Source organism: Apium graveolens, chromosome 4 (assembly GCF_009905375.1).
Source record: "Apium graveolens cultivar Ventura chromosome 4, ASM990537v1, whole genome shotgun sequence".
NCBI lineage: Eukaryota > Viridiplantae > Streptophyta > Magnoliopsida > Apiales > Apiaceae > Apium > Apium graveolens.
The window spans coordinates 127,735,775-127,761,050 of record NC_133650.1 but is presented as its reverse complement, the minus strand read 5'-3'; the positions used below and the strand labels follow the sequence as shown (position 1 = coordinate 127,761,050).

At 37.0% G+C, this 25,276-nt stretch overlaps 3 protein-coding genes across 8 annotated transcripts; 1 reads left to right on the top strand and 2 right to left on the bottom strand.

Moving 5' to 3' along the window:
• Positions 1-282: 282 nt before the first annotated feature.
• Positions 283-1,665, bottom strand: LOC141718973 (protein FAR1-RELATED SEQUENCE 5-like). The gene has a single exon (XM_074521352.1). The coding sequence runs from the start codon at positions 1,663-1,665 to the stop codon at positions 283-285; it is 1,383 nt and encodes a 460-aa protein (XP_074377453.1).
• A 12,765-nt stretch (positions 1,666-14,430) lies between these two features.
• Positions 14,431-15,982, top strand: LOC141719643 (putative xyloglucan endotransglucosylase/hydrolase protein 7). Its single transcript, XM_074522022.1, has 4 exons — positions 14,431-14,636; positions 14,780-14,880; positions 14,985-15,181; positions 15,285-15,982. The coding sequence occupies exons 1-4, from the start codon at positions 14,450-14,452 to the stop codon at positions 15,673-15,675; spliced, it is 876 nt and encodes a 291-aa protein (XP_074378123.1). The 5' UTR covers positions 14,431-14,449; the 3' UTR covers positions 15,676-15,982.
• A 744-nt stretch (positions 15,983-16,726) lies between these two features.
• On the bottom strand, positions 16,727-22,130 carry LOC141719642 (uncharacterized). Of its 6 annotated transcripts, XM_074522017.1 has the most exons (13): positions 22,113-22,130; positions 21,824-22,014; positions 20,713-20,759; positions 20,378-20,449; positions 19,897-19,967; positions 19,488-19,566; positions 19,332-19,406; positions 19,065-19,179; positions 18,499-18,556; positions 18,343-18,414; positions 17,887-18,017; positions 17,686-17,809; positions 16,727-17,107 (listed from the first exon to the last, which is right to left on the bottom strand). In XM_074522017.1, exons 2-13 carry the CDS (start codon positions 21,900-21,902, stop codon positions 17,032-17,034), a joined length of 999 nt encoding a protein of 332 aa, XP_074378118.1. In that variant the 5' UTR covers positions 21,903-22,014; positions 22,113-22,130; the 3' UTR covers positions 16,727-17,031. The 6 variants fall into 6 exon arrangements, with proteins under 6 accessions (XP_074378118.1, XP_074378117.1, XP_074378119.1 ...); XM_074522016.1 differs by lacking the exon at positions 22,113-22,130 and having other exon boundaries at positions 21,824-22,099; XM_074522018.1 differs by lacking the exon at positions 22,113-22,130 and having other exon boundaries at positions 20,743-20,759; positions 21,824-22,099.
• Between the last annotated feature and the right edge of the window lie 3,146 nt (positions 22,131-25,276).

Here is a 25,276-nt window from a genome sequence, read left to right as displayed (position 1 = left end):
GTGAGACCACATCTTCCTCGTCATTGTCCTCATACCACGAGTCGCTTGGTAGGGAGTTCGAGAATGTGTTGCTAACGTGGGAAACCGAACCACAACTATGATCGGAGTTGTTGTCACCACTATACTCGCTAGTCATGTTACCTATCACAATAAAACACAATTATATGACAATAATTGGCAATTATATGACAATAAAACATAATAAAAAAGAAAGCAATGTTAAACACTTAAAATTCAAATCCATTTAAAGATTACAACATTCGGTTACAAAATGGTACACCACTAATTATATTGCGATTCTTGAACATTTTTAAGATCTTCTAGTCTACTAGCACACTTCCTTTTATCATGGCCTTCCATTTGACAATAAGTGCACTTTCTTGGCGGCTTCTCCTTTTTACCAATCGATTCTATTGGACTTTTGAAACGAACGTCCTTCTTCCTCTCTTTAGTTTGGGACATAATAGGGTCAAGAATTGTTTCTTCATGAGCACTTGCATTTGGAGCTTGCGAATTACTTTCGTAAGATTTAATTCCATCAACGCTCATTCTTTCGAGAATTGGTATTTCTCGATTCATCACTCCAACGGCATAATCATACCGTTCCTCGGATGCAATGCTACTTTGACAAAAACTCATGGTTAACATTGTCATGCTATTAAATCGATCGGTTGAGGTCATCTCATGACTTTGTCCAACATCCAAATTGTAAGGCAACACACCATCAACTCTATTGGCATGCATTGTCCACCTCCGGTTTATGTAATACGGGGGAATTTCCGAAACCCGTTTCTTAGTGAAGACAGCCAATAGGTGTCTACAAGGTAGCCCCGAATGTTCAAGCATTCTACACGTACACATTCCTAAAGAGCTTGCTTTCTCGAATGCCACAAAATAAACATTTCTTCTCGTAGGCTCGGACATGGGCCTATAACAACTATAGTACGTATAAACATCCCCCATTCTCTCCCCTTTTTCACTAGCTCGTTGGTCTTTTTCAACAAAGTATTTTGAAGACTCAACCAATTCATCTTGAAATCTTCTAAACATTTCCTTAGTGTAGATACAAGAAGCATGATACTCCAATGTGGTATGCAATTTCATGGGACGTTTTAGATTAATGGTGACATAATGTTCTTCCTTCTCCCTCATGAATTGCCTTGCCAATGCTTTTTGGGCATTTTCAATGAATTCCTTCAAACCCGTTGCCGAACTCACATACTTATCAAAGAAAGAATTCATCCCCTCACTCCTCGATGTACTATTTTGAAACGCCAAAAATTTGTTTTTAGTATATGCAGGAATCCACTTGTGCTTCAACTCATATAACCCCTTTAACCATTTATGATCTTGCAAGTGATACTTTTCCACAAACGACGCCCATCTAGCTTCAAAAACACATTCGGTGAGAGATTTATAAATGCAATTGTTGAAGTCCGTCTTGAATTCCGGAAAAGCCGAATAATAATGAGCTAATTTCTCCGGGAATTTTTGACTAATGTGCCAAGAACACAATAAATGGGTAGTATTCGGGAGTACAACCGCAATAGCGCTTGCCATGGCTTGATCTTGATCCGTGATTATAGTCAATGGAGGATTATTCCCCACACCTACAAGCCAAGTACGAAGAATCCACTCAAAAGTCGACGCGTGTTCATCCCGCATCAATGCTGTTGGATTTTAAACGCAGCGGGGCATGGCAAAACACTTTTACACATATAAAATCCAAATAAAAGCATATAAATCGTGGTAAAAACATAGGGATCAAATCTAACCTTTAAAATAATTCGGAGACAACGATCAGAGATCCTTAGCAGTTGCTCCTCAAGTGTGAAGCACTCCACCGGTATCCACCAAGAAAACGATGTTAAGGAGGAGGAAGGAGGTGGAGAGAATTGGGTTTTCCAAACTTTTTTGGGTTTTTTTTGGGGTTCAAATAAAAATAGGGTCTATAATAGTATATATATAGGCAAAAAATTTCAGCTGAAATTTTTCCATAAATATTATTATTATTATCCCATTTATTATTCTCATTATTAATCTTTTTTCTAAACACTTTAGAAATAATTCTCTCTCTTGATTTAGTTTCCAAAAATTAAATCCTTAATTAATAATATTAAGAACTTTTTTTAATTAATTTATAATCAATTAAATCTCATTTAATCAATTATTAAATTTTCCAATTAATTATTTATTTCACAAATAAATAATTATTAGCCATTATTAATTAATTCCTCCACCATAAAATCATTCTCTTTTTATGGTGTGACCCTGTAGGTTCAATATTAAGCCGGTAGTAGAAATAAATAATAATAAAACTATTCTATCATTATTTATATAAATTCTCTAATTTATTAAATATGATTAATTAATTAATCACATTTATTCTACATCGTGAGGGATACTTCTCAGCATATCGCGACTATCCGGATAATATGAATTCACTGCTTAGAATACCAAGAACCTATTCAGTGAATAGTTACCGTACAATAAACTCCTTCTACCCTACAATGTCCCGATTAAATACAAGGCATGGTTCTCATGTCAAGTCTATCTAATTTAATCACTTGCTTACCATTTACTATGCGTAGTTCTATGCAAATTAGAAACTGCTTTCTAATTTCATTCACTCTGGCCAGAGATTCCTGAACTAGTATAAGTGGATCAGCCTTGAACATTCGTTTCCTTCACTGGAAGGGGTAGATCCTTTATTGATCATACACTATCTTCGTGTACAAATTCCTATACCCAGTAGAGCCCTAATAATTGTCCCTGGAGACTAAGAACTAAACCAAAGCATAGTTCAGTGTACACAAGATGATTATGATGACCTCAAGTCTAAGGATACTTGTACAACTATCACTATGTGAACAACTGCTGACACGTGAGTGAACTCCATAAAACCTACAAACATATAAACGACCATATATCTCGTTGTCTTTATTACGATGGCTAGCTTGATTTTTAATAGCAAATCCATTTCGTAAAGTATAAGCCCTAAAAAAATGACCGGCCTCATCCACACTTTGAAAAATTTGATTCAAATATGGAACTCCCCGCCCCATCAACATTTTCATACAAATTTGCATCCTCTACATTATCATCTTCATCCTCACCCTCAACATTATCACTATCATTTTCAACCTCATTTTCAACCTCATTTCCATCACTTTCATCTTCAACATCAACCAAATCGTCATCTAAATTAATAAATTCCTCATTTCTATCTACAAAATCATCATCTTCAACATATACAGGGGTTTTAGGTTCTTCACTACTATTTAAACTATCAAGATGTAAACTACAATCAATAGCCTCTTTTTTTTCATTTTGACGTTTATGACGAAATATACGAGCAAATAATTTATCCGCCATGAAAATGTGAAATTTAAGACAAGAAATATACCTTGAATTGACAAAACAACTTGAATTTCTTGATGAAAATATCCCAAAATCGCCTAAAATGTAAACTTGGAGAGTAGATTTTTTTTTTGAAATTTTGATGTTTTTGTGTGGTGAAATGAGGATCTGCTGGGATGTTGGGGATAAGGGAGCAGTTGGGGATAATGGAGCAGTAGCAACCGCGGAAATTTTCCGCGATCCGTCCTGACCGACCGCTGAAAATTTCCGCGGTCCCCCCAATGATCCAGCCCTCCAATCCCAGATCAACGGCTTTAAAAGTGTTTGTTAAATTTAGGTCTACAACAAACAGTTGTTGTAGACCCGTCCCCAATATAGAATTTGTTATAGACCCGTCCCCAATATAGAATTGATGGTGCTGTAATTGTTACATAAATATATGTATGTATTGATAAAGTAACATTGACAAATATAATTTTAAAACCCAAAAAAAACACTGAACCAGCCAAGTCGTTGAGTATTTGTATGCTGAAATTTAAGGGGAGTGGTGTAACTAGCGTACGCCTACATATTAAGATACAGCTTATAGCCCTGCACACTTATTACATATGAAAAATCGTTTTCGTTAGTATAGAAAACTCCTATTCAGCTGCTGCTGCTGTACAATGTGATGATAGTTTGTTAAAATATACTTGTTCCATAGAGTTGCAGACATATAATATGACTATATGAGTAGTAATAGATTGTGTTTTGCGGTAGGATCTCGTTGTACAGGTTTTTATAGTATACTTTTACAGAGATAAGCAACCTCATCACGCCAAATATCTATAACACCCTTTCTCTTTCTTACCTCATTTCCACAACACAGATGGTGTTAACGTTTACTATACTAAAACGCAAAGTCAATTGATGTGGTTTTTATTTTATAATCATCGCCTATCAAGACAAAGATGCACCAATAGAAAAATAGGACTACCTGCAACTCTGCAAGTCTTTGGTCTATGTTGTGTATTTGCAGAGCCTAATCGTTTCATCTCAACACATCAAATTCACCTACTTTTTCTTTTGGTTTGACAAACAACTTTAATAAATAGTACTACTACTGTATATTAGTATTATTATGTTTTGGTACTACTCCGTAGGATTAAAATTTAGTGACTGTAAAATATTTTACTACTATTGATCTCTGTTTTTTAGGTCCGGAGCCTCAGTCTGTAAGCATCCACCCATGCTGCTACCTGGATTAACTGTTAACACTACTCACATACTGCTTCTGCATTCTACAATTTTTTATATTATTATCTTCTTCCTTTTTTGGCAAATGTACAATTATACTACTCCATCGTACTAATATTATCATATATTTTTTCATATCAAGGCAGATGGAATTGCTTTTAATACTGCCTTGTTTTGTAGAAGTAAAAAGATCTCAAGAGAGCCTTTCCTGGTTGAATATTCAGAACCATATTTCGGTTGAATATTTCGGTTTTTACGGTTCTAGTATATTAAGAACCGAACCGAGAACCGAAATTTCTAGAAAAATAAGAATCGAACCGGACCCGAATTAGTGAAGAACCGAACCGGAACCGTAATTTTTGATCGGTTCGGTTCGGTTCTCGGTTCTGAACCGGGAAATGCTCACTCCTATAAATGTTGATGATAAAATTTATAAGTTTTTAATCAAGTGATAGTATTACAAAAATATCTATAGTGTATTTTCATGTAAAATCATTTGTACATAGGAGTATTAACCCCAAGAAAATAATTATGAATATTATTTCTGCAACTACTAGGAGGTAGTGAATATCTTCTTCGCCTTAAGGTTACCCATATATTTCAGGATCATATTGGGCCCAAATACATGATCATGAATTGATACCGGCCCAATATATTGAATCCATCATATTAATGCCTTGCCAAAGTCGACAATTCACAGAAGGTTTTGGCACCAAAAGGTGACACGACACCGTTTGGTTCAAGTTGTCACTGTTTTGTTTTTGAATGTAAAAATAGACAAACTACCAAGTGTTTATCAAGTGATTAAACAAGTAATAACTCCCAGTGGTGCTAATTAAACATATTACGTCACTTATTCGATCAATTAACCTTGATTCACAGTACTTTTGGTTTACCCAGAAAAATACCTGGTTGTCCAATTTTTTTATTTTTTTTTTGCTGATTAATTTGTTGAAAAATATGGGTATAAGTCTCCTATTGGTAAGTCATATTTTGAGAATTATGACTAAAAGATGTGTGAGATATGATGATATTCTCTTAATAATGGAAATTACTATTTTCCATTAGAATTTGGCTCAAATATTATGGCATAAATTAGTTTGATTTTGTTTCAGATTAATTGATATGATGTATGTCTTGATATATTTAATCTGATTCTATTTCAGATTATTTATGGAATATAGTAGCTTGCAAGTATTACACCGATTCCATAATTAATGATATTTAATTATGGAAAAGAGTAGCGCACAAGTCTATGTACACATATATAAACACCTCTAAGGCGTTAGGGTTAGACACACCAAAAACATATTCGCCTTTAAACACAAAACTCTCTCTCTCGGTGATAGTTTCGTACCCGTTCAAGCTCGCTGAAGGTGCTCGTTATCCGTAACGCCGCCGCTACCTCGTTTTATCCTGGAAGGCTATCGACTCGCACATACGGTGAGAGGCGAAATAGATTTAAGGAGACAGTTTCAACTGGACTCGAGGATCTCTCTTCTGTTTATATCTTTTCTTCCTCCGTTTGATTTCGTTTACTCACACACACATTTGTTTGATTATATGTATTAATCGCAGATTGTATTCACAATCTTAAAGCTATTTATTTTATATACATCTGTGACTGATACATCTGTATCTGCTTGTTTTGTTGAGTAACAGATCAATGGAGAACCAAACTGTGAACGATTCGATGAACATGACGGCTGATCCCAACGCACAGATCACTGGATCTGATGGGGTTCACCGGCAGCCGATTAACCCTAACGTACGGATCGTACGATCTGATGGGGGTCAAACGCCTGTTGGACATGTGCCTTCGGGACATGTGCCTGTGGGACACACTGTCATTGGACAGTTTAGTGTTCCTCTTGGACAGATATCGGCAGGATTCACTCCTCCGATCATACCTGCGGTGCCTACTGGTGTGCATACACCTGTAGTACAGACGCACGTACCATCTGTTCCACCTGTGGTGCCTGCTGCACCTGTTATGCCAACTGTGCCTGCTGCACATGCTGAAAAACCTGAGAAATTCAACGGAACGAACTTCAAACGTTGGCAACAAAAGATGCACTTTTATCTGACCACGTTGCATATGGATCGCTTCCTTAAGGAAGAACCACCGTTGCTCACTGCTGAGAGTAACATGCAGACTGTGTATGCTGCTGATGCTTGGAAGCACTCCGACTACATCTGTCGGAACTATGTGTTAAATTGTTTGTCTGACCCGTTGTATAACGTATACAGCGCGAAGCCAACAGCTAAGGTCTTATGGGAGTCACTTGACCATAAGTATAAAACCGAGGACGCTGGGGCAAAGAAGTGGATTGTTGGCCGCTTTCTTGATTATAAGATGGCAGACTCTAAGACTGTGGTCAGTCAGGTGCAGGAACTGCAAGTGATCATTCATGACATTCATGCTGAGGGAATGGTCATAAGTGAGTCTTTCCAAGTTGCTGCTGTTATTGAAAAACTTCCACCTGGATGGAAAGATTTTAAGAACTACCTTAAGCACAAGCGAAAGGAGATGTCTATGGAGGATCTTATTGTTAGACTTCGTATTGAAGAAGACAACAGAGGGTCCGAGAAGAAAGTTAATGTTGCCACTGAGAAGGCAAACATGGTGGAGCACGCTCAAAGCTCCAAGCCCAAGAAGACTAATTCTAGTAAAAGGGCAAAGCTGGCACCCAAAGTAGGGATTTCGAAGTCGAAATTTCAGGGGAAGTTCTACAACTGTGATAAAGTTGGTCATAGGTCTTCTGACTGCAAGAAGCCCAAGAAGCCCAACAAGAAGAAAGAAGCAAACATGGTAAAGAATATCTCCAAGGATATGGGTGATATAGACCTCTGTGCTACGGTCTCTGAAGTGAACCTGGTCGGTTCTAATCCACGTGAATGGTGGATTGATACTGGTGCTACTAGGCATGTTTGCTCAGACAAGGCGATTTTCTCTAGCCTCAAAGCTTCTGATGCTGGTGAGAAGCTCTACATGGGGAATTCAGCAACTTCTACCATTGAGGGTGAAGGCACGGTGATCCTGAAGATGACCTCTGGAAAGAATCTGACTTTGAAGAATGTACTTTATGTGCCTGATATTCGCAAGAACCTTGTGTCTAGTTCTCTGTTGAGTAAGCATGGCTTTCGCATTGTAATAGAGTCAGATAAAGTAATTTTGTCTAAGAGTGGTATGTTTGTAGGCAAGGGTTATTTAACCAATGGGCTTTTTAAGCTCAATGTAATGTCCGTTAAGGACGATAATAAAATGAAGAATTCTTCTGCTTACTTGCTTGAGTCTCCTAATTTATGGCATGCTAGATTAGGACATGTAAATTATGACACTTTACGACGTTTAAGTGCAAAAGAATACATACCTAAACTTACTATCGATTCAAAACATAAGTGTGAGACTTGTGTTGAGGCAAAATTAACGAGATCATCATTTAAACGTGTGGAAAGGAACACCAAAGTGCTAGACCTAATACATAGCGACATATGTGATTTAAAATTCGCTCCAACAAGAGGAGGAAACAAGTATTTTATTATATTCATTGATGATTGTACAAAATACTGCTATGTATATTTGTTGAAAAGTAAAGACGAAGCTATAGATAAATTTAAAATCTATAAGAAAGAAGTTGAGACACAACAGACTGAGAAAATCAAAACGATACGAAGTGATCGTGGAGGTGAATATGTTGAACCATTTGGAGAATTCTGTTCACAACATGGTATAATCCATGAGGTCACTGCACCATACTCCCCTCAGTCAAATGGTGTGGCTGAAAGGAAGAATCGCACTCTGAAAGAAATGATGAATGCGATGTTGTTAAGCTCTGGGCTTCCACAATCGATGTGGGGAGAAGCCATCTTAAGTGCAAATAATATTTTAAATATTACGATGCGCAAGAATAAAAATGTAAGTCCTTATGAAATGTGGAAGAAAAAGAAACCAAGTTACCAACACCTGAAAGTATGGGGGTGCCTTGCAAAGGTACTGATCCCTACACCGAAGAAGGTGAAGATAGGTCCTAAGACTGTGGATTGTATTTTCATCGGATATCCTCCACATAGTACTGCATATCGGTTTCTTGTTCATGAATCCAAGATTCCTGATATTCAAAAGAATACCATTATGGAATCAAGGAATGCCTCATTCTTTGAGACGATGTTTCCCTGTAATCCAGGAAACCAACAACCTACGACGTCTAAACGATCTCATGAGTCTGTAGATGACGATAATGAGAGTGACGAAAGTGAAGACGAAAATGTGGGGGTAGTGAGAAGGAGCAAAAGACAACGAACGGAGAAATCCTATGAGTCTGATTTTATGACCTATTTGCTCGAAGAAGGTGACCCAAAAACCTATAAGGAGGCGGTTACCTCACCTGATGGACCTATGTGGAAAGAGGCCATCAAGAATGAAGTTGATTCAATTATGCAGAATCATACTTGGGAACTAGTGGACTTGCCAACTGGTTGTAAACCACTAGGTAGCAAGTGGGTTTTCAAGAAGAAGTTGAAAACTGATGGCACTATTGATAAGTATAAGGCCAGACTTGTGATTAAAGGATACAAGCAACAAAAAGGCCTTGATTATTTTGATACATATTCTCCTATAACGAGAATAACGTCCATAAGGATGATGTTTGCTATTGCTGCAATGCGTAATCTAACTGTACATCAAATGGATGTGAAAACAGCCTTCCTAAATGGGGACAGATGAGGAAATCTATATGGAACAACCCGAAGGGTTTGTTGTCCCAGGAAAAGAAAGGAAAGTTTGTAGATTGGTGAAATCATTGTATGATTTGAAGCAAGCGCCTATGAAATGACATGAAAACTTTGACGAGGTCGTGCTGGCTAATGGCTTCAAAATCAATGAATGTGATAGCTGTGCCTATTACAAAGATAACGAGAGTGGCTATGTCATGATGACGCTATATGTAGATGATCTACTTATTGCCGGAAGCAATGATAAAGTGATCAAATCTACCAAGGACATGTTGAAATCAAGATTCGATATGAAAGACATGGGACTAGCAAATGTAATTCTGGGAATTCAAATTTCTAGAACATCAGAGGGTCTCGCATTAAGTCAACCACATTATATTGACAAGATCCTTGAGAAGTTTCTTAAGGATGACTTTGAGAAAGCTAGGACACCTGTGGATATGACTTTGCACCTATCCAAGAACAAAGGTGTAGCTGTTTCCCAATTGGAATACTCGAGGATAATTGGTAGTCTGATGTACCTCATGAGCTGTACAAGACCAGACATTGTATACTCAATTAGCAAGTTGAGTAGGTTTACGAGTAATCCGGGAGCTGATCACTGGAAAGCGATCATAAGGGTACTAAGGTACTTGAGGGGAACTCGAGACTATGGACTGCACTATGGCAGATACCCAGCGGTATTAGAAGGATATACTGACGCAAATTGGATATCTAGCAAGAAAGCACTTAAGTCTACGAGCGGCTATGTGTTTACATTAGCTGGAGCGGCAATATCATGGAAATCCTCAAAATAAACGGTGATAACTCATTCCACGATGGAAGCTGAGTTTGTGGCACTAGATAAATGCGCCGAAGAGGCTGAATATCTACGTCAGTTTCTGGAGGATATTCCAAGATGGCCAAAGCCTGTAACTGCAATAGGGATTCATTGTGATAGTCAGTCCGCTATTGGCAGAGCGCAGAGCACGATGTATAATGGAAAGTCTCGTCATATACGACGACGACACAGTTCCATTAGATAATTGATCTCAACCGAAATTATCACTATTGACTATATACCGTCAAAAGATAATATGGCGGATCCATTAACCAAAGGGTTATCAAGAGAAGTGGTTGAGAAATCATCGAGAGGGATGGGTCTTAAGCCTATTGCTTAACGGCATCATGGTGGACACCCAACCATTGCTGACTGGAGATCCCAAGAACTTGGTTCAATGGGACAACTAAATCATGATGACCAAATCACTGTGGGGGTAACCCCTGGCCTGTTCCTATGATGAGGAAACAGTGAGACCCGTAAGGTACGAGGTTAAGCTTTGAGCTTTTAATGATCTTTGATGAATACATGGAGCTCAGGAGTGAACGCATGGAATTCAGTTGAGTAAACGCTGGTTACTCTATAAGATAAAGATCACCTATGTGGGAGAGAAGTGGGGCCGCTTCAAAGGAGAATTGCGGAAACTTCTGCAGAACCAGGACAATGTTTCATGGCCAAAATGGACATACTCATGAGAGCTGAACGAGTCAGAAACGATATAGTGATAAGTATATCATCGTTTACACAAACGGTCGAACAGTTCAAGGACAAGCACGTCTACTGTCTACCAGTAAAGTCGGTATGCTTACTCGAGCGAAGGTTCAAGGAGCATTCTCTACCTATCGTATGCTATATCTGATCGAAGAAACTATCACCAAGTCAAACTCCGTGTCTGTTTGTCTGTCTGGTGTGTGCTACTAAGATCACCAATCTCACCCATGTGGGGGATTGTTGGAAAATATGGGTATAAGTCCCATATTGGTAAGTCATATTTTGAGCATTATGACTAAAAGATGTGTGAGATATGATGATATTCTCTTAATAATGGAAATTATTATTTTCCATTAGAATTTGGCTCAAATATTATGGCATAAATTAATTTGATTTTGTTTCAGATTAATTGATATGGTGTATGTCTTGATATATTTAATCTGATTCTGTTTCAGATTATTTATGGAATAGAGTAGCTTGCAAGTATTACACCGATTTCATAATTAATGATATTTAATTATGGAAAAGAGTAGCGCACAAGTCTATCTACACCTATATAAACACCTCTAAGGCGTTAGGGTTAGACACACCAAAAACATATTCGCCTTTAAACACAAAACTCTCTCTCTCGGTGATAGTTTCGTACCCGTTCAAACTCGCTGAAGGTGCTCGTTATCCGTAACGCCGTCGCTACCTCGTTTTATCCTGGGAGGCTATTGACTCGCACATACGGTGAGAGGCGAAATAGATTTAAGGAGACAGTTTCAACTGGACTCGAGGATCTCTCTTCTGTTTATATCTTTTCTTCCTCCGTTTGATTTCGTTTACTCACGCACACATTTGTTTGATTATATGTATTAATCGCAGATTGTATTCGCATAATTAATATCTCAACTCGAAGTTGTATTAACATACCTCGGCTGGGTTTCAAACAATTTTTTTATTAGTACTCCAATATACAGTACAGCGCCAGAATTCGAAATTCATACAAGTAGAGACAGACTAGAATTAAAATATTAGTTTGGCGAGTAGTTTTCTTAACTCATTATTTGAATTATATTGAGGATGATATTTACAATTTTAACTACTGATTGAACTTCCGCAGGATTTAATCTCAATGCGGACCCAACCAAGAGCCTTAGCTTAATTCAAAATTAAATAGGTTGTTTTTTTCCAATAGAAAATATGTTTTAAGGTCTGTGTTGATGTAAAATTTAGTTTTAGGAGCCAAATCCAAACATATTCGAGTGAGGATCGATGATGAGAAGCTGGGATGGATTAATGACATCTAATGTGGGGCAAAAACAGAAACCTACTATATATATACAAGTGTGGTATAAGGGAGGTCCAACTGGAAAATGAGCAAACAAATCATGTAAAATCCATAAATGAGAGAACTGGGTGAGTTACCCTACTCTCTCTATTGGTGGGAGGGAGATGTGTGCATTTAACTTAGATACATGCAAGTTCATGTGTGTGTGTCCATATCCATCCTCCTGCCTTTCCTGATACTGACATTCCACCTTACTCCTACCCTATCCCCGCTAGCTCCACCTTGGATTATGGGTAACATTTGCATACATCTTACTCAGGGCCGGTAGCGTACATCTTACCCTCTTCTCATAGCTGGTAGAACCTAGTCGCCATGTTTGATTTTGGTTATAGCAACAATTGATACCTACCGATGAGTAACATCAAATTTACCACAAACAACTGTAAATAGCCTCTCACGATCATTTTATTAGGAGTTAAAACAACAAAACGATCAATATGTCAGTTAGCTATGGAAACCAATAGTAGCAATCTCCTTTATTGATACAGCTGGGTATAGATTTCTGATGGCATTCATTACTGTGTCAAAATCGTAACAACAGGGATTACTACTTTTGACAAATAAATATTGATGGTCCACTTCATTTAATAGGTCTCGTCAGGAAGTCATTAGAAGAGGATTTGGAACTCATACTAGATTAGTGACGCTGTTAGGACGCCTAATAATACTCTGGAAAAACGTGGTGGGGATGTACCAAAACCTTGGTGGGTTCAGTTACGACGCGGCATTCAGTGCTTGGACACTTCTGGCAGCACAGGCTAAGCATTACTTCTGGTTGAATGTTAATTAGATGACACCGTCTAGACAATGTTTGCAGCTAACCAGTTTGTTAAACTTAAATTACATTTTTACAATGAAAAATAATCGAGTCCCAACAACAATTTCCAAAACTGTTACCAAATTGTCATGCCACGTCATTTGAGATAAGTTTTGGAAACAAATTTAAAATACATAGCACTACTCTTTTACAATTTTAATTTTACAACCGTTACTATTTTCTTATGCTTATCAATGAAGCGGAAAAACATTTCAAATTATAAACCAAAGGAGAGGAATTGATACATACATAAACACGACGGAACCAGGGGAAGGGACGAAGGGTTAAGGAGGTCGAAATGCTATTAATCTCCGGACGTAAAGTAATTTTTTCCAAGTATGAGCAGGAGAAGGTTGATGCATGCAGTGATTAAGTTTTTACTTTTGAAAAACGTCAAGGTTGGACCTTGGTTGTAAGTGAAGTCTTTTTAAATTACGCACGCTTGTGAAAACCAAAAATCATTTCAATGCACGTTGAACTGAAAGTAAGGTTTACTCTAAAACTTCTGTTGAAAATAGTGAGGGTCCTTTTTTCACTCTGTGGCCCGTTTTAGTCACCGACATAACCTCTCATGCACATTTGAGTTATGCCTACCTGGCTCGTCCGTCTACATATTAGGCCGAATTTGCAGCATACGATCAATAAATATTCTGAATTTAACCCAAATTCGTTATTATTATGTTCTAGTTATTCAAACTAAATTACTAACTTGTAAATTTACTAACTTTGCGGATAAAAAAAACAAAGAATAAAACAAGAACTTTGGGTTAATAAAGGAAAAAATGGTACTTTTGCTCTCCCCTCACAAACTAATACTCCCTCCGTCCCATTAAGTCCCTTACAAACTCATTCAGCTCTCCCGCATCGATCATTTTCTCTATCAATTTCATCAAGCGGGAACATTCATCGGTGAGTAACAAAAAATGAAAGGTGAAAGGTAGTTGAGTTGGCCAAATCAGAAGACACACACATGAAAATAGGATAAAATAGGAGATACAGTAATAGCTATGCAAGTTTAGCTTTCAATGCTAGGTATAAATATTGTAGACTAGTAGGGTTTCACTGAATTAGCAAAGAATATACAAGAATAAGTTAGAAAATAAGTGGTGGGAAATCAATGAACAACTGATGCAGCTCCTTATAATGTACTGTAGTAATAACAACAATACTCTCTGAGTAACAATAATAAAGATTCGTTGGGTAAAGACAACCAATTTCGGGTCCATGTTACGGATTTTTTGGTATTATTAGCTAGCTGTATGGAAAGCTTAGTTTTTTCTTCTTCTTTTTTGATTCAAACATTTAATTTCAGTTATCCCCACTCATTCATTGGATATTTCAAATCATTTTCTGCGGTTTCTGTTTCATCCATATCCTCTCTCGCTCTATTTAAACCCCCCAAGTGCTTCATTAGTTTCATCATCATTTCAGCTTCATCATGGCCTCGATACCGAAATACTCTAATGCAGCTGTTTTGCTAGTTTATGTGGTTTGTTTCTTGATCCCTGCGGCGTTAGCTCGACCTGCAACGTATCTGCAGGATTTCCGCACTACCTGGGGCGATACTCATATCAAACAGCTAGATGGGGGCAGGGCCATCCAGCTAGTTCTAGATCAAAATTCTGGTAGAACATGCGTGCGCGCACACACACACACTATTATCCTGCATTGCTTGTTATAATTAAGATACTTATGGTGTATATATTACATGACTTGTAGTTGTAGGACTATAACATTGTGTCAAATTTCTGTTATGATGATTAAATAGGGTGCGGATTTGCTTCCAAGTATCAATACTTGTTTGGAAAAGTTAGCATGAAGATCAAACTCATCCCCGGTGACTCTGCAGGGACAGTTACTGCCTTCTATGTTAGTTTGCTAGCTTTTCACTCTAGTCCTTAATTTTCTATTTCTAATTTGCAATGTCAAAGAATAGAGATTCACTTGTGACTACTCATTTTGGTCGATAATAGATGAATTCCGACACTGATACAATACGCGATGAGCTCGACTTTGAGTTTTTAGGGAACCGGACTGGACAGCCTTACACAGTCCAAACCAATGTATACGCTCATGGAAAAGGTGATAGAGAACAAAGGGTTAACCTTTGGTTTGACCCTGCTGCAGCATTTCACACTTACTCCATTATGTGGAACCATAATATGGTTGTGTAAGTTTATCTAATTATCAACCGAAGTTCTAAAACTCACCTTGTCATCACTGATTAAATGGACAAAGCAAGAGAAGAGATCTAAATTATCTTATATCTGCAGGTTTTATGTGGATGAAGTACCCATCAGAGTTTACAAGAACAATGAAGCAAAAGGAATTCCGTTCCCGAAGTCTCAACCTATGGGAGTGTACTCAACATTGTGGGAAGCCGATGATTGGGCAACCAGAGGAGGTATAGAAAAGATAGACTGGAGCAAAGCTCCGTTTCTTTCATACTACAAGGACTTCGATATTGAAGGATGCCCTGTACCCGGCCCAGCCGCCTGTGCCTCCAACTTCCGAAATTGGTGGGAAGGTGCTGCTTACAAACAACTCAGCCCCATCGAAGCTAGACGATACAGATGGGTTCGCATGAATCACATGACCTACGACTACTGCACCGACAAGTCTCGCTACCCCAATACACCCCCTGAGTGTCTTGCAGGCATCTAATCTTCCTCATCCGGACATAAAATACACATACATGCATATGCATATGTGTACATTTCAATTTGTATGTGCGTGCGTACCTTCTAATGTTTTTTATATGCCCCTATAAATATACACCTTTCGCATGTTAAATTTATGAGACATGCATAAAGAAAGGACATAGAGGGAATAAGGATATTTGATTTGTTGTGTTCATGCATGTAAAAGGTTAGTGAAGTTTGTGTGGTTATCTCAAGGTCAATATGATGTTAATTTGGCTGTCTTCGACGTGGAGTCAAAAAACAAAAATGCTATTTGCTTTATTATGAAACTGATGTATATCAATATTCAATATCAACCTTAGTACAAACTGTTACCAGCTGTGTTTTCTATTAAAACCCCTTGCCTTCTGCTTAGCAAATTTGATCCTGGCTTGTAATATGATTCTAAGCAAAACAACGTTTTACTACAAAAAAATATGAAAAGGTATCCTATATATAATTTTCAAGAAGGTGATTGTACTTCCATTACCTTAGTCTAACCTCCGGATTAGAGGTTATTAGCGGAACACTTGCCTCGTCTTTGCCCTTCCCCGCGAAGAAACAAAGAACTGTCTCTCTACTAAATATTACAAAATTAATAATTTAAGATCATTATCTTAAAATTAATTCCTCTTGGTTTTCTATATACCTATGTTAAGTACAATGAAACTCTGTTCACTTCAATGCATTAAGGTCAATTTAAGTCAGATTTATGGAGTACTAAAATTTTCAAACAATGACCCAACATCAAAGAATTTACCCTGACGTCCAAGTGCCCTGATGAACATTTATTCAGGCGCATTGATCTATTGGGACCATCAACTTCTACATTATCACTCATTTAGTGGTGTATAAATATATTGGAAGTGACAGATGTGTCTAGCATATGAAATGAACTGGAAAATTTGGGCGCTTACCTTTTGATGGACCACTGGATCCCTGTTTTTTGGCAAGTCTAGTTGTCTTCATATAAATTGAAGTAGGCTACTTATCATTGTCCGCCAACAGATCCTAATCGAAAAAAGACTGCAAAATAATTACAAAATTTTCTGCAACATACCTCCAATTCTAATTAGAGTGTAAATGTATATTTACAGTATAGATATTGCATTGATTTATTAAATTTATGACCCTATGCGCACAATCAATGAAGACGAATCAATCATCCTAGCAGTCGAACAAGGAGATCAATGTCGTAAATTTATGACTTTATGCGCAAAATCAATGAAGACATATAAAGTCATATAAGCAGTTTAGCAAGGACATCGCCTTTGAGGATGGCATGAAAAAATGACTATTTTTCTGAATGGAAAATCTGTATCTTAAGATTATGATCGTTTTACTTTTTTACATTAACTTTGATTGCAACTGGGTCTGAACAGTATGGACAATTCCCAAACAGAACATCAAATGACCTGCAAAAGAAGCAAGGAAAGAACTTTTTTTAAATTATATTAGAAGTAAGCATGTTGATGAAAGTATAAAGAGCAGATCATTGACAAATTTAGAACATCCTCATATTTAAAAATTGAACAAATACTTCTCAAGAATATGCAGCGCAACGTCTAATTCGATATCTATAAGGGTGTAACAATTTTATTTAAACTTCTACATATTCAACATTTACATAGATCTAGTAGCCCTTATCCTGCAACCATTCACAAGTGTTTTGTAATCACATATCACCTAAAAGATGGAATAACCGCACAACTGGAAATTTAATTGCTACTTACCCTCTTCCTGAAACTTGCTCCTCATTGCTTTCTCACAGCAAGTTTTATTTCAATGATTAATAGTAGATTTCAGTAGGAAAAAAAAACTAATGAGAAAATAGAAGAGTGAAGTCCCCTTCCTCATCTGTATCATTATTAGAGCTAAATAACTAAATATTATACTACTTCTTAAACAGAATCAGGAACAGAGTTAAATAACTAGATATTTTACTGTTAGAAAAATTAAAGAAAGGCAACAAAAGAACTGATACTAAACATACTGTCTTGTTGTAGTAAGTGTGAGCAACCAATCCCCAAGACAGATACTGTGGAAGGCCCTATTGCAGGCTTTATTATCACATGTATAATCAGTCGAACTTCCACTGCTAGAACCAAGTTCAACATCTACATAGGCCATGAACTCAATGAGAAGGAACTACTTACAAACAATGTAAAAACTATAAATGAATGATTAGCATTACCCATGGGGAGATATTGTGCATAACAGATCCCACATTCAGTTTGTTGATCATTTATATGAACACTGGGAGGTCCGGGAAGTTTCATGTCAAATATATTTGTAAGATTTTCAGGAAGTGGTTTGTCCTTCATCCTGTCAACGTCAGAAAATACAAGCACAATGCTTTATAAGGGACTGACTCAAGATATTATGACCTAAAAAGAACTGTATCATACAAGTTTTAGAATTTAAATCTTTAAGCTAGAAACTAATCTAACTCTTGCAAGTCCATAAGAACATTTCAGTATCACCTTGAGTTCAATACTTTAATATAACTCAATTAACTATGGTTTATGAATGTGCAAGGAAATTTTAACCATGTGCTTCATAAAAGAATTCAATCCAGAGCACCACAGAAAGAATTATAGTCATATATAAGAAGACTCAACTAAGAATAGCTACGAGATTAAGAATATACCATCTTTTGCAATTTCTCCTCCATTTCCTTGTTAACAAGTTTACTTTTTGATCTGAACCTGTAAAGCGACACCTAACAAAGCAAACGCATATTTAGCCTAACAGGTTTAGTAATTGGTACTAGTAATAGCAATAACTAGTGGAGGAGAATTCCTACTCTGGTAAAGATCGTGGATCCGTGGCACTTATGAACAGCATCAGAAAGCAATCATCTCCTGAGAACCATAAACACGCCAAAAACTAGAAACACTGACTGTCACAGGGAGAATATCAAAGGGTAAAGGAGAGATCTAGCACCTACCTACACAACAGAACATAAAGGATATATATCCAAGATTGGTGGAAATTTTCAAACCATGCGACAACAATCGATTAAGAATTGAAAATGATATTCATGTCTAAAGTTTTGTATTTTTTTTAATAAATATCATTCAAAGAACATCTATGACAAAGTCAGATAAAGAAACACATCAGGAAAGATAAAAAGCATGGATCAACTTTCACGATTCAATCTCTCACCCTGTTCACTACCTTTCTTTTTTTATGTCCCACTCATATTGTTTTCCTAAAATTTCACCCCAACAAATGTGATTGGTGCATCTACTGGACAAACAAAGGCAACTCTAGGCAAATCAAGCATGTTCATCAACTGCTAAGTTTATTGCAGCACTTCGAGTATGAAAGAGAGCAATCACTATAGGGAAATATTTTCAAAATGATTACCCATATTGATTTGACGATAACAAGTAGCAAGCATTGGCGGTTTGGGATAAACAACCCAAAGATCATGATCAATAACGCCCAAAGTAGACCAGAACTCCTGAAGCTTTTCTAGATGCTGCAATACATAGGTGTGTTAAGATCCTTTGAGAGTATGTAATTTGAACATATAAAATTTGCAGTACTAGTAGATCACAGTTCCTTGCGGGTAAGAGAGTTGAATTTAAGAAAATTTTGTAAGAACAAGGCTCAAGAAATTAATAGAAATACCTCCTGGAATTGTTTTACAACATTCTTAAGCCTGTAATTCGTCAGCCACTCCAAAGTAAGGATGTAAGGCACATCCTAAACAATGACAAACCTTTAGTTCATTGCGAATTTGTAATAAATATAGCTTAAGAATGTAAAGCGTTGGAGAAAACAAACGGCAGATATCAAAGGCGGGCATTTTGGATATGTCTTGTCTAACATTATCTCCATCACGTGAACTCTTCCTTTTTTGTCTCTGAAATTCCAAATTGCACACAAACAAACAAATAACCTGAATTACATACTTAGTATAATAAGATTACATAATTACACAAGAGCCAAATAGATAAAACATAGATGTGTGGACAAACACACACAGAGAGATAGAGAGCAAGTGAGGAAAAAGGAGATGTCTACATTAGCAACTCAAATGCCAAAAGCCTATAAAAAAATATGATTATTCCAATCCTTCACATTTAATTGGGGAATTTGGAAATCAGTTATAGATAACTATAAGAACATTGTTTGGGGAACAGATATATTGCTCATAGGTCTTTGAAACTGTTTACAGGGTTAAGAGGATCACCTAACGCGGAAGCTAAGACACATAAAATCTTCTCCAAGCCTCAGTAGATGCTCCCATCCAACTTCTTCGATCTGTAAACTATATTCTTTAGATAATCATATATGGCTTCCCCTAAACTTGGCTAGGAAAACACGCAAGTAAAAAATGAATTCATTTAAGGATATTTGTTTTAATCAAGTTATTAAGTGCCTAGACCAAGTAAATTAGAGGATATGCAAGTTATTTTTATATTTCCCTGTGCAAAACCTTAAAGGCCCTGGCCTTTGAAATATTGTGTACCTATCTCAAAGAAAAAGCATAGGTGATGTTTACAAACTTGTGGAAGCTCGTGTGTAAGGTAAAGAAACTATTATATCTTTAGACAGCTTCAAATCTTATGCTACAGTTGAGGAACTTGTACAGTAATACTGCAGCATGAAACCCTATTAACAATTACATAATTCTAACCTTTTCAGGCGAGTAAGAGAATATGTCCACTCACCTCTGCATATATCATTCGGCAAAAAGAAGATGAGGGGCCTAGTTTGTCACACTTGACCTGCTCAGTGCAGTCCTACAAATCCAAGAACAACGAAATTCCAACTCTTACATAGTTACATTACATACATAACATGATAAGGGTGATATAAATATAGATAGACACATTATCGTTGTAGCACATGCAATTACATTAGAAGATTCAAATGAGATGGATGGCCACCAAAAATTGCTTCAGAAACTTAATGCTAAATATATATTATTTTAAAGATTTTACTTGGTGCACTACATTCAGAAAATTTTCGCGTCAAACAATAACTTTAATCGAAACCACCTTACCATCCTGGTGGCCGTAATATGATAATTTACCTCAAGATTGATCCACTCTGCAATTGTAACATGCAAGTAGCTTAGTTACCGGGGTAAATGATTTTATAATACAAAAAACAACAATCTTAAATACCACAACTTCAAACTCGGTGTACAACGACCGTAACAGACTAATAGCAGTGCAGTCCTGTTTACTTCTTAGTTACTAAATATCCTAACAAAATCAGATTACTATAAATATTTTCATTGGGGAACAATGAATTTCCTCGAACTAATTCATATACGAGTCGATTATCTGTTGCGAAAACATAAACCTAGTACAATCAGAATTATAGAACAGAGCATCAACTTTAAAAATAGCATGCAGGTAGGAGCAAAACAACATGTACTTATAACATGGAAGTGTCTGAAATAATGCAACAACTGGGAACAAAAACAATATTTTATAGACAAAATTACAGAACCTGACATAATTACTGTAGATGAGACAAATGATCAAACACATTGTATACATTATGCAATCACAAAATTTTTATAGTATAATTTGCAGGCTGTTTCTAACTTATATTACGAATTAACTTTTTTATATATATCATAGCAAAAAACTTCTTTATCTCTAAAATTATACACTATACTGATTGTCCCTTCGCATATATTCAAGCACCTCCTTTAGTACATGTAGGAAACTTATGCGACTATAACTGAATCTATACCTGAATTCGACAAGAACCTCAGCATATATATACGAGCATATCATAAACATTTACTCATAACATATTCGAAATTGATTTACTGATAATTATGTTCATCAATTATCTCCAAAATTGCTGTACTGTAGCAGATATATATACTTCTAAAATTTGTATTAAATAAATTAATATTTAATCTCCAACTTAAACATTAGAAAATATAAAATGAAAATTAATTATATTAAGACATGCCTAAATTTGTCAAAAGCCTTAAATTTAGAAAAATCTTTTCACATTTTTATAGAATATCATTCACTAGAAGTCCACGTCATTATCATCACTTCTCTCTGCAATTTCTGATCCTGATTACAAATTTCGTAATTCGAAATTATTTAGTTGTCGTACCGATATATGATTTATCAGGACCTTACCCGTAAGACGACACTCTTCGCAGTTTGATTCTGGCGGCCGAGATGTTTTTGACGCGAACCCAATATACAACCCGATCATCTTGTCATCATGGTTAATGGCCTCATCGGAAGAATATTATTATTTTGTATAACTCGATTACGGTACGATTTCAAATATCATAAGTGCTTGAGCAAATCCTTCATTCATGTGCCTTGTAATCAAGAGAAAAAGTTATGAATAAAGTGACAATGAGTATAAATTTTTTGCTGAAAATTTAAAATTAAAGTGAAAAATGGTAATGGTTCTTACGTTATAAGTATGTCCATTAAAAGAAAATCATGGTTAATATATTGTTTCTCTTATATGTATTTTTTTATATCAATTTGTATCTACAACACATATTTGTGCAGATACAAGTGGCGGATTTAAAAAAAAACAATCTTTTCATTCTTTGACTCCTCTTCAGACACTGTCGTGAGTAGGGTTGTCAAAAAAATTCGAAAAATCCGATATTCGTCTGAAAAATCCGCATTCGTATCCGAAATAAAGCGGATATTATCCATATCCGACACAAAGCGGATATTATCTGTATTCGAATCCGACGATTGCGGATACAGATACAGATATAGGCATATTCGTATCCGATAATATCTGAATCCGAATAAATATATTTTATATTTAAATATTTAAATAATTTGAAAATATATTATATTAAATTTATAGTATATTTATGTATACACACACATACACACAGACACACATATATATATATATATATATATTAAATATTATGTTTATACAAATTTTATAGACATATAGAAAAAAATCATTTGAGTTCAACAATTTAAAGAATACGTTTATATTGAAAAGAAAAATAAAATTAATTTTTGAAAATTTAAAATATAATTAAATCACTTTATCACTTATTTTAATTTTTAAAAATGAATTTTTATTTTTAACTATATTTTTTTTTATTTTTTTTCAATTTTTTCAATTTTTAATATAAAATAAAAAAGTCTGATTGAAAATCAGATTTGGATCCGGATATTATCCGTATCCGGATAGTATCCGTCGGATCCGGATTCAGATATTATTCTTTAAATATTTCCGGATTCGGATACAGATACGGATACGGATACGGATTTTCGGATTCGGATCCGGATCCGGATATAGGCAGATCCATATCTGAATTATCCGTTTGAGAGCCCTAGCCGTGAGCGGGTATATAGTACTTACGGTTGATTGATTGATGTAAAATATCATTAACTTTTTAATTTCCATTTCAAATTTTCAAATTTACACTATTACTGGGATGCGTTGAGTTTTAAATGAGATAAAATTTTAAATTTCATCAATTATCTGAATATAAATTTTGTTAGATATGGGGTGAATTATTTTTAATAATAAAAGTATTTTCGTTCCCAATGATCTAGTAAGTTCAAATTAATAAAATCGAATAGTGTTGTTTTCATTTTTTTTTATTAACCAGAATGCTTGGTAGGGAGACGGGTAGTATTTATTCTTAAGTTAACTTTTATTGACGAGTGTTATAGGGAGAATTTCGTATAACAGTGTTGTGCAGGTTGATGGGTGGAACAAGGATCAAGGACGGTGTTTGAGGGCGGAGGAAGGTTATGTATGGTGGCGGCTGAGCTTGTATGTTGACTCCTTAAGAAAGAATAGGGTTTGTTATTCTCTATCAAATGTCGACTCATCTCTCATATAAGTGCCTACGTACCTTATTTATAGGGATCAAGCCTCACGTAGTTCTTAGGGAATAAGTCACATAGGTTAGGGTTAAGGTTCTCCAACCCGTGCAGCCCACGATAAAGTTAGGCCTTCAGCCAATTAGTCGCGTAAATCTCGACCGGCTTCACACGCTTCCTACAATCTCGCGGTATTTCCGCATTTCTTCCCATAATTGTAGGAATAACCCGTGTCAGTCCCGAAATCTACGAGTAACTCAGTCATCTATGAGTCACTTTCCATGTTGCACATAAAGTCCTTTGATGTGGGCCGGCCTGGTCACCTCGGCCCGCACCGTCTTCCTTTTCGATTAATAAATACAATGTTACCTCTTTTTCATAAGATGTGGGCTTATGGGCCTAGCCCGCGTGTGGGCACTTAAGCCCAACTCGCGTGTGGGCACCTGAGCCCACCTCGCTTATGGACACCTGAGCCCAGCTCGCGTATGAGAGCCCAGATGGCAAGTATGAGTCCACCTTACATGTATGAACCCAGCTCGCATGTCATGAGCCCAGCTCGCATGTCATGAGCCCAGCCCGCATGTGCTGGCTCAAGTCACATCAATCCATGGTTCTAGCCCACACACGAGAGTCCAGCTATTCAATGCACCTACAAGGACCTGTTTAGGGCCCATGACCGAAAGCGGGCATAACAACTACCCCCCAAAATTTCTGGTCGCATCTTGAGGCTAGGAATTTTTCCAACATTAGTTTTTTATGGCCACAAAAGCGCGAGCCCACGAGGTCGCACCAAACCGCCTCGCGTGCCTTGCCTCGCATGCCTCGCCTCGCATGCCTTTCAACGATCATATGTTTGAACACATGACAGCTGTTGGACAGCTGACGTAGGGATTCGTGCCGTGTTTTGAGATGATGACACGTGGCACTCCTCATTTCCCTCTCCTATCTCCTATAAATATGTGAGAATCACATTTCATTTCTCACAGTCTCAAGAACACTTAACAAAACTCTGCCCAATTTGCTCAAGGATTTACCACGGCGAAAATCATCATCTCTAGAAGAACCGTCTACCGGCGGCGATATTTTCCGGGAACAAATTCATCAGGATCATCTTACACTTCACCCACATGTACCCATTGATCCTTAATCATCCACATTCATTCATGTTTGTTCATACGCACCATGCGAGCACACACCACCTGTTCGATGCGAGCCCACACACAGTCACGACATGCGATGCGAGATCGTCTGCTCGCTTAGATACCTAGGTGCGATCCCGAGTGAGATGTGAGGATACTTAGGTATGACCCTATACTTATTTTTGCTTTCTTTTTAGGGCCACACACTAATTCTCACCATCTTTTACAGATGTCGAGTTCGTCTTCAACCCGCTCTTACGGATTGTCTCGCTCTTCCTCGAGCCCGGCTCGCTCCTCTGCCAGCCCGGTTCGCTCCTCTGCCAGCCCGGTTCGCTCTTCAGCCACTCCGTCACCATTAAATCAATATCCACTCGAGTAGCGAGGCTCAAAGGACTTCCAACATGAGCTGACTTCACTCTCTGGCCGTCTCAGCCAACCTATTTCCCCTGGATCTGCTATCACCCCTCAAGGGACCCTGAACATTGCTAGAGTTGAGAACTCAATGCGAGCAGCTGGCTCCGGCTCGCTGGATATTCACCTCGACCCTAATCCTGAAGATTACACCAAGGAGAAGAATATTTATGATTGGAGAAACAGGCCCGTGGACCTCTCCAATATACTAGCTTCC

Excerpts from the sequence above, each read along its gene's own strand:
- LOC141718973 (XM_074521352.1), bottom strand. The coding sequence starts at position 1,665 with ATGCGGGATGAACACGCGTCGACTTTTGAGTGGATTCTTCGTACTTGG.
- LOC141719643 (XM_074522022.1), top strand. The coding sequence starts at position 14,450 with ATGGCCTCGATACCGAAATACTCTAATGCAGCTGTTTTGCTAGTTTAT. Across the intron at positions 14,881-14,984 it reads GGACAGTTACTGCCTTCTAT|ATGAATTCCGACACTGATAC; the intron begins GTTAGTTTGCTA and ends GGTCGATAATAG. Across the intron at positions 15,182-15,284 it reads TGGAACCATAATATGGTTGT|GTTTTATGTGGATGAAGTAC; the intron begins GTAAGTTTATCT and ends TTATATCTGCAG.
- LOC141719642 (XM_074522017.1), bottom strand. The coding sequence starts at position 21,902 with ATGATCGGGTTGTATATTGGGTTCGCGTCAAAAACATCTCGGCCGCCA. Across the intron at positions 19,407-19,487 it reads GCCCGCCTTTGATATCTGCC|GATGTGCCTTACATCCTTAC; the intron begins GTTTGTTTTCTC and ends GTCATTGTTTAG. Across the intron at positions 18,415-18,498 it reads GATCCACGATCTTTACCAGA|GTGTCGCTTTACAGGTTCAG; the intron begins GTAGGAATTCTC and ends TTGCTTTGTTAG.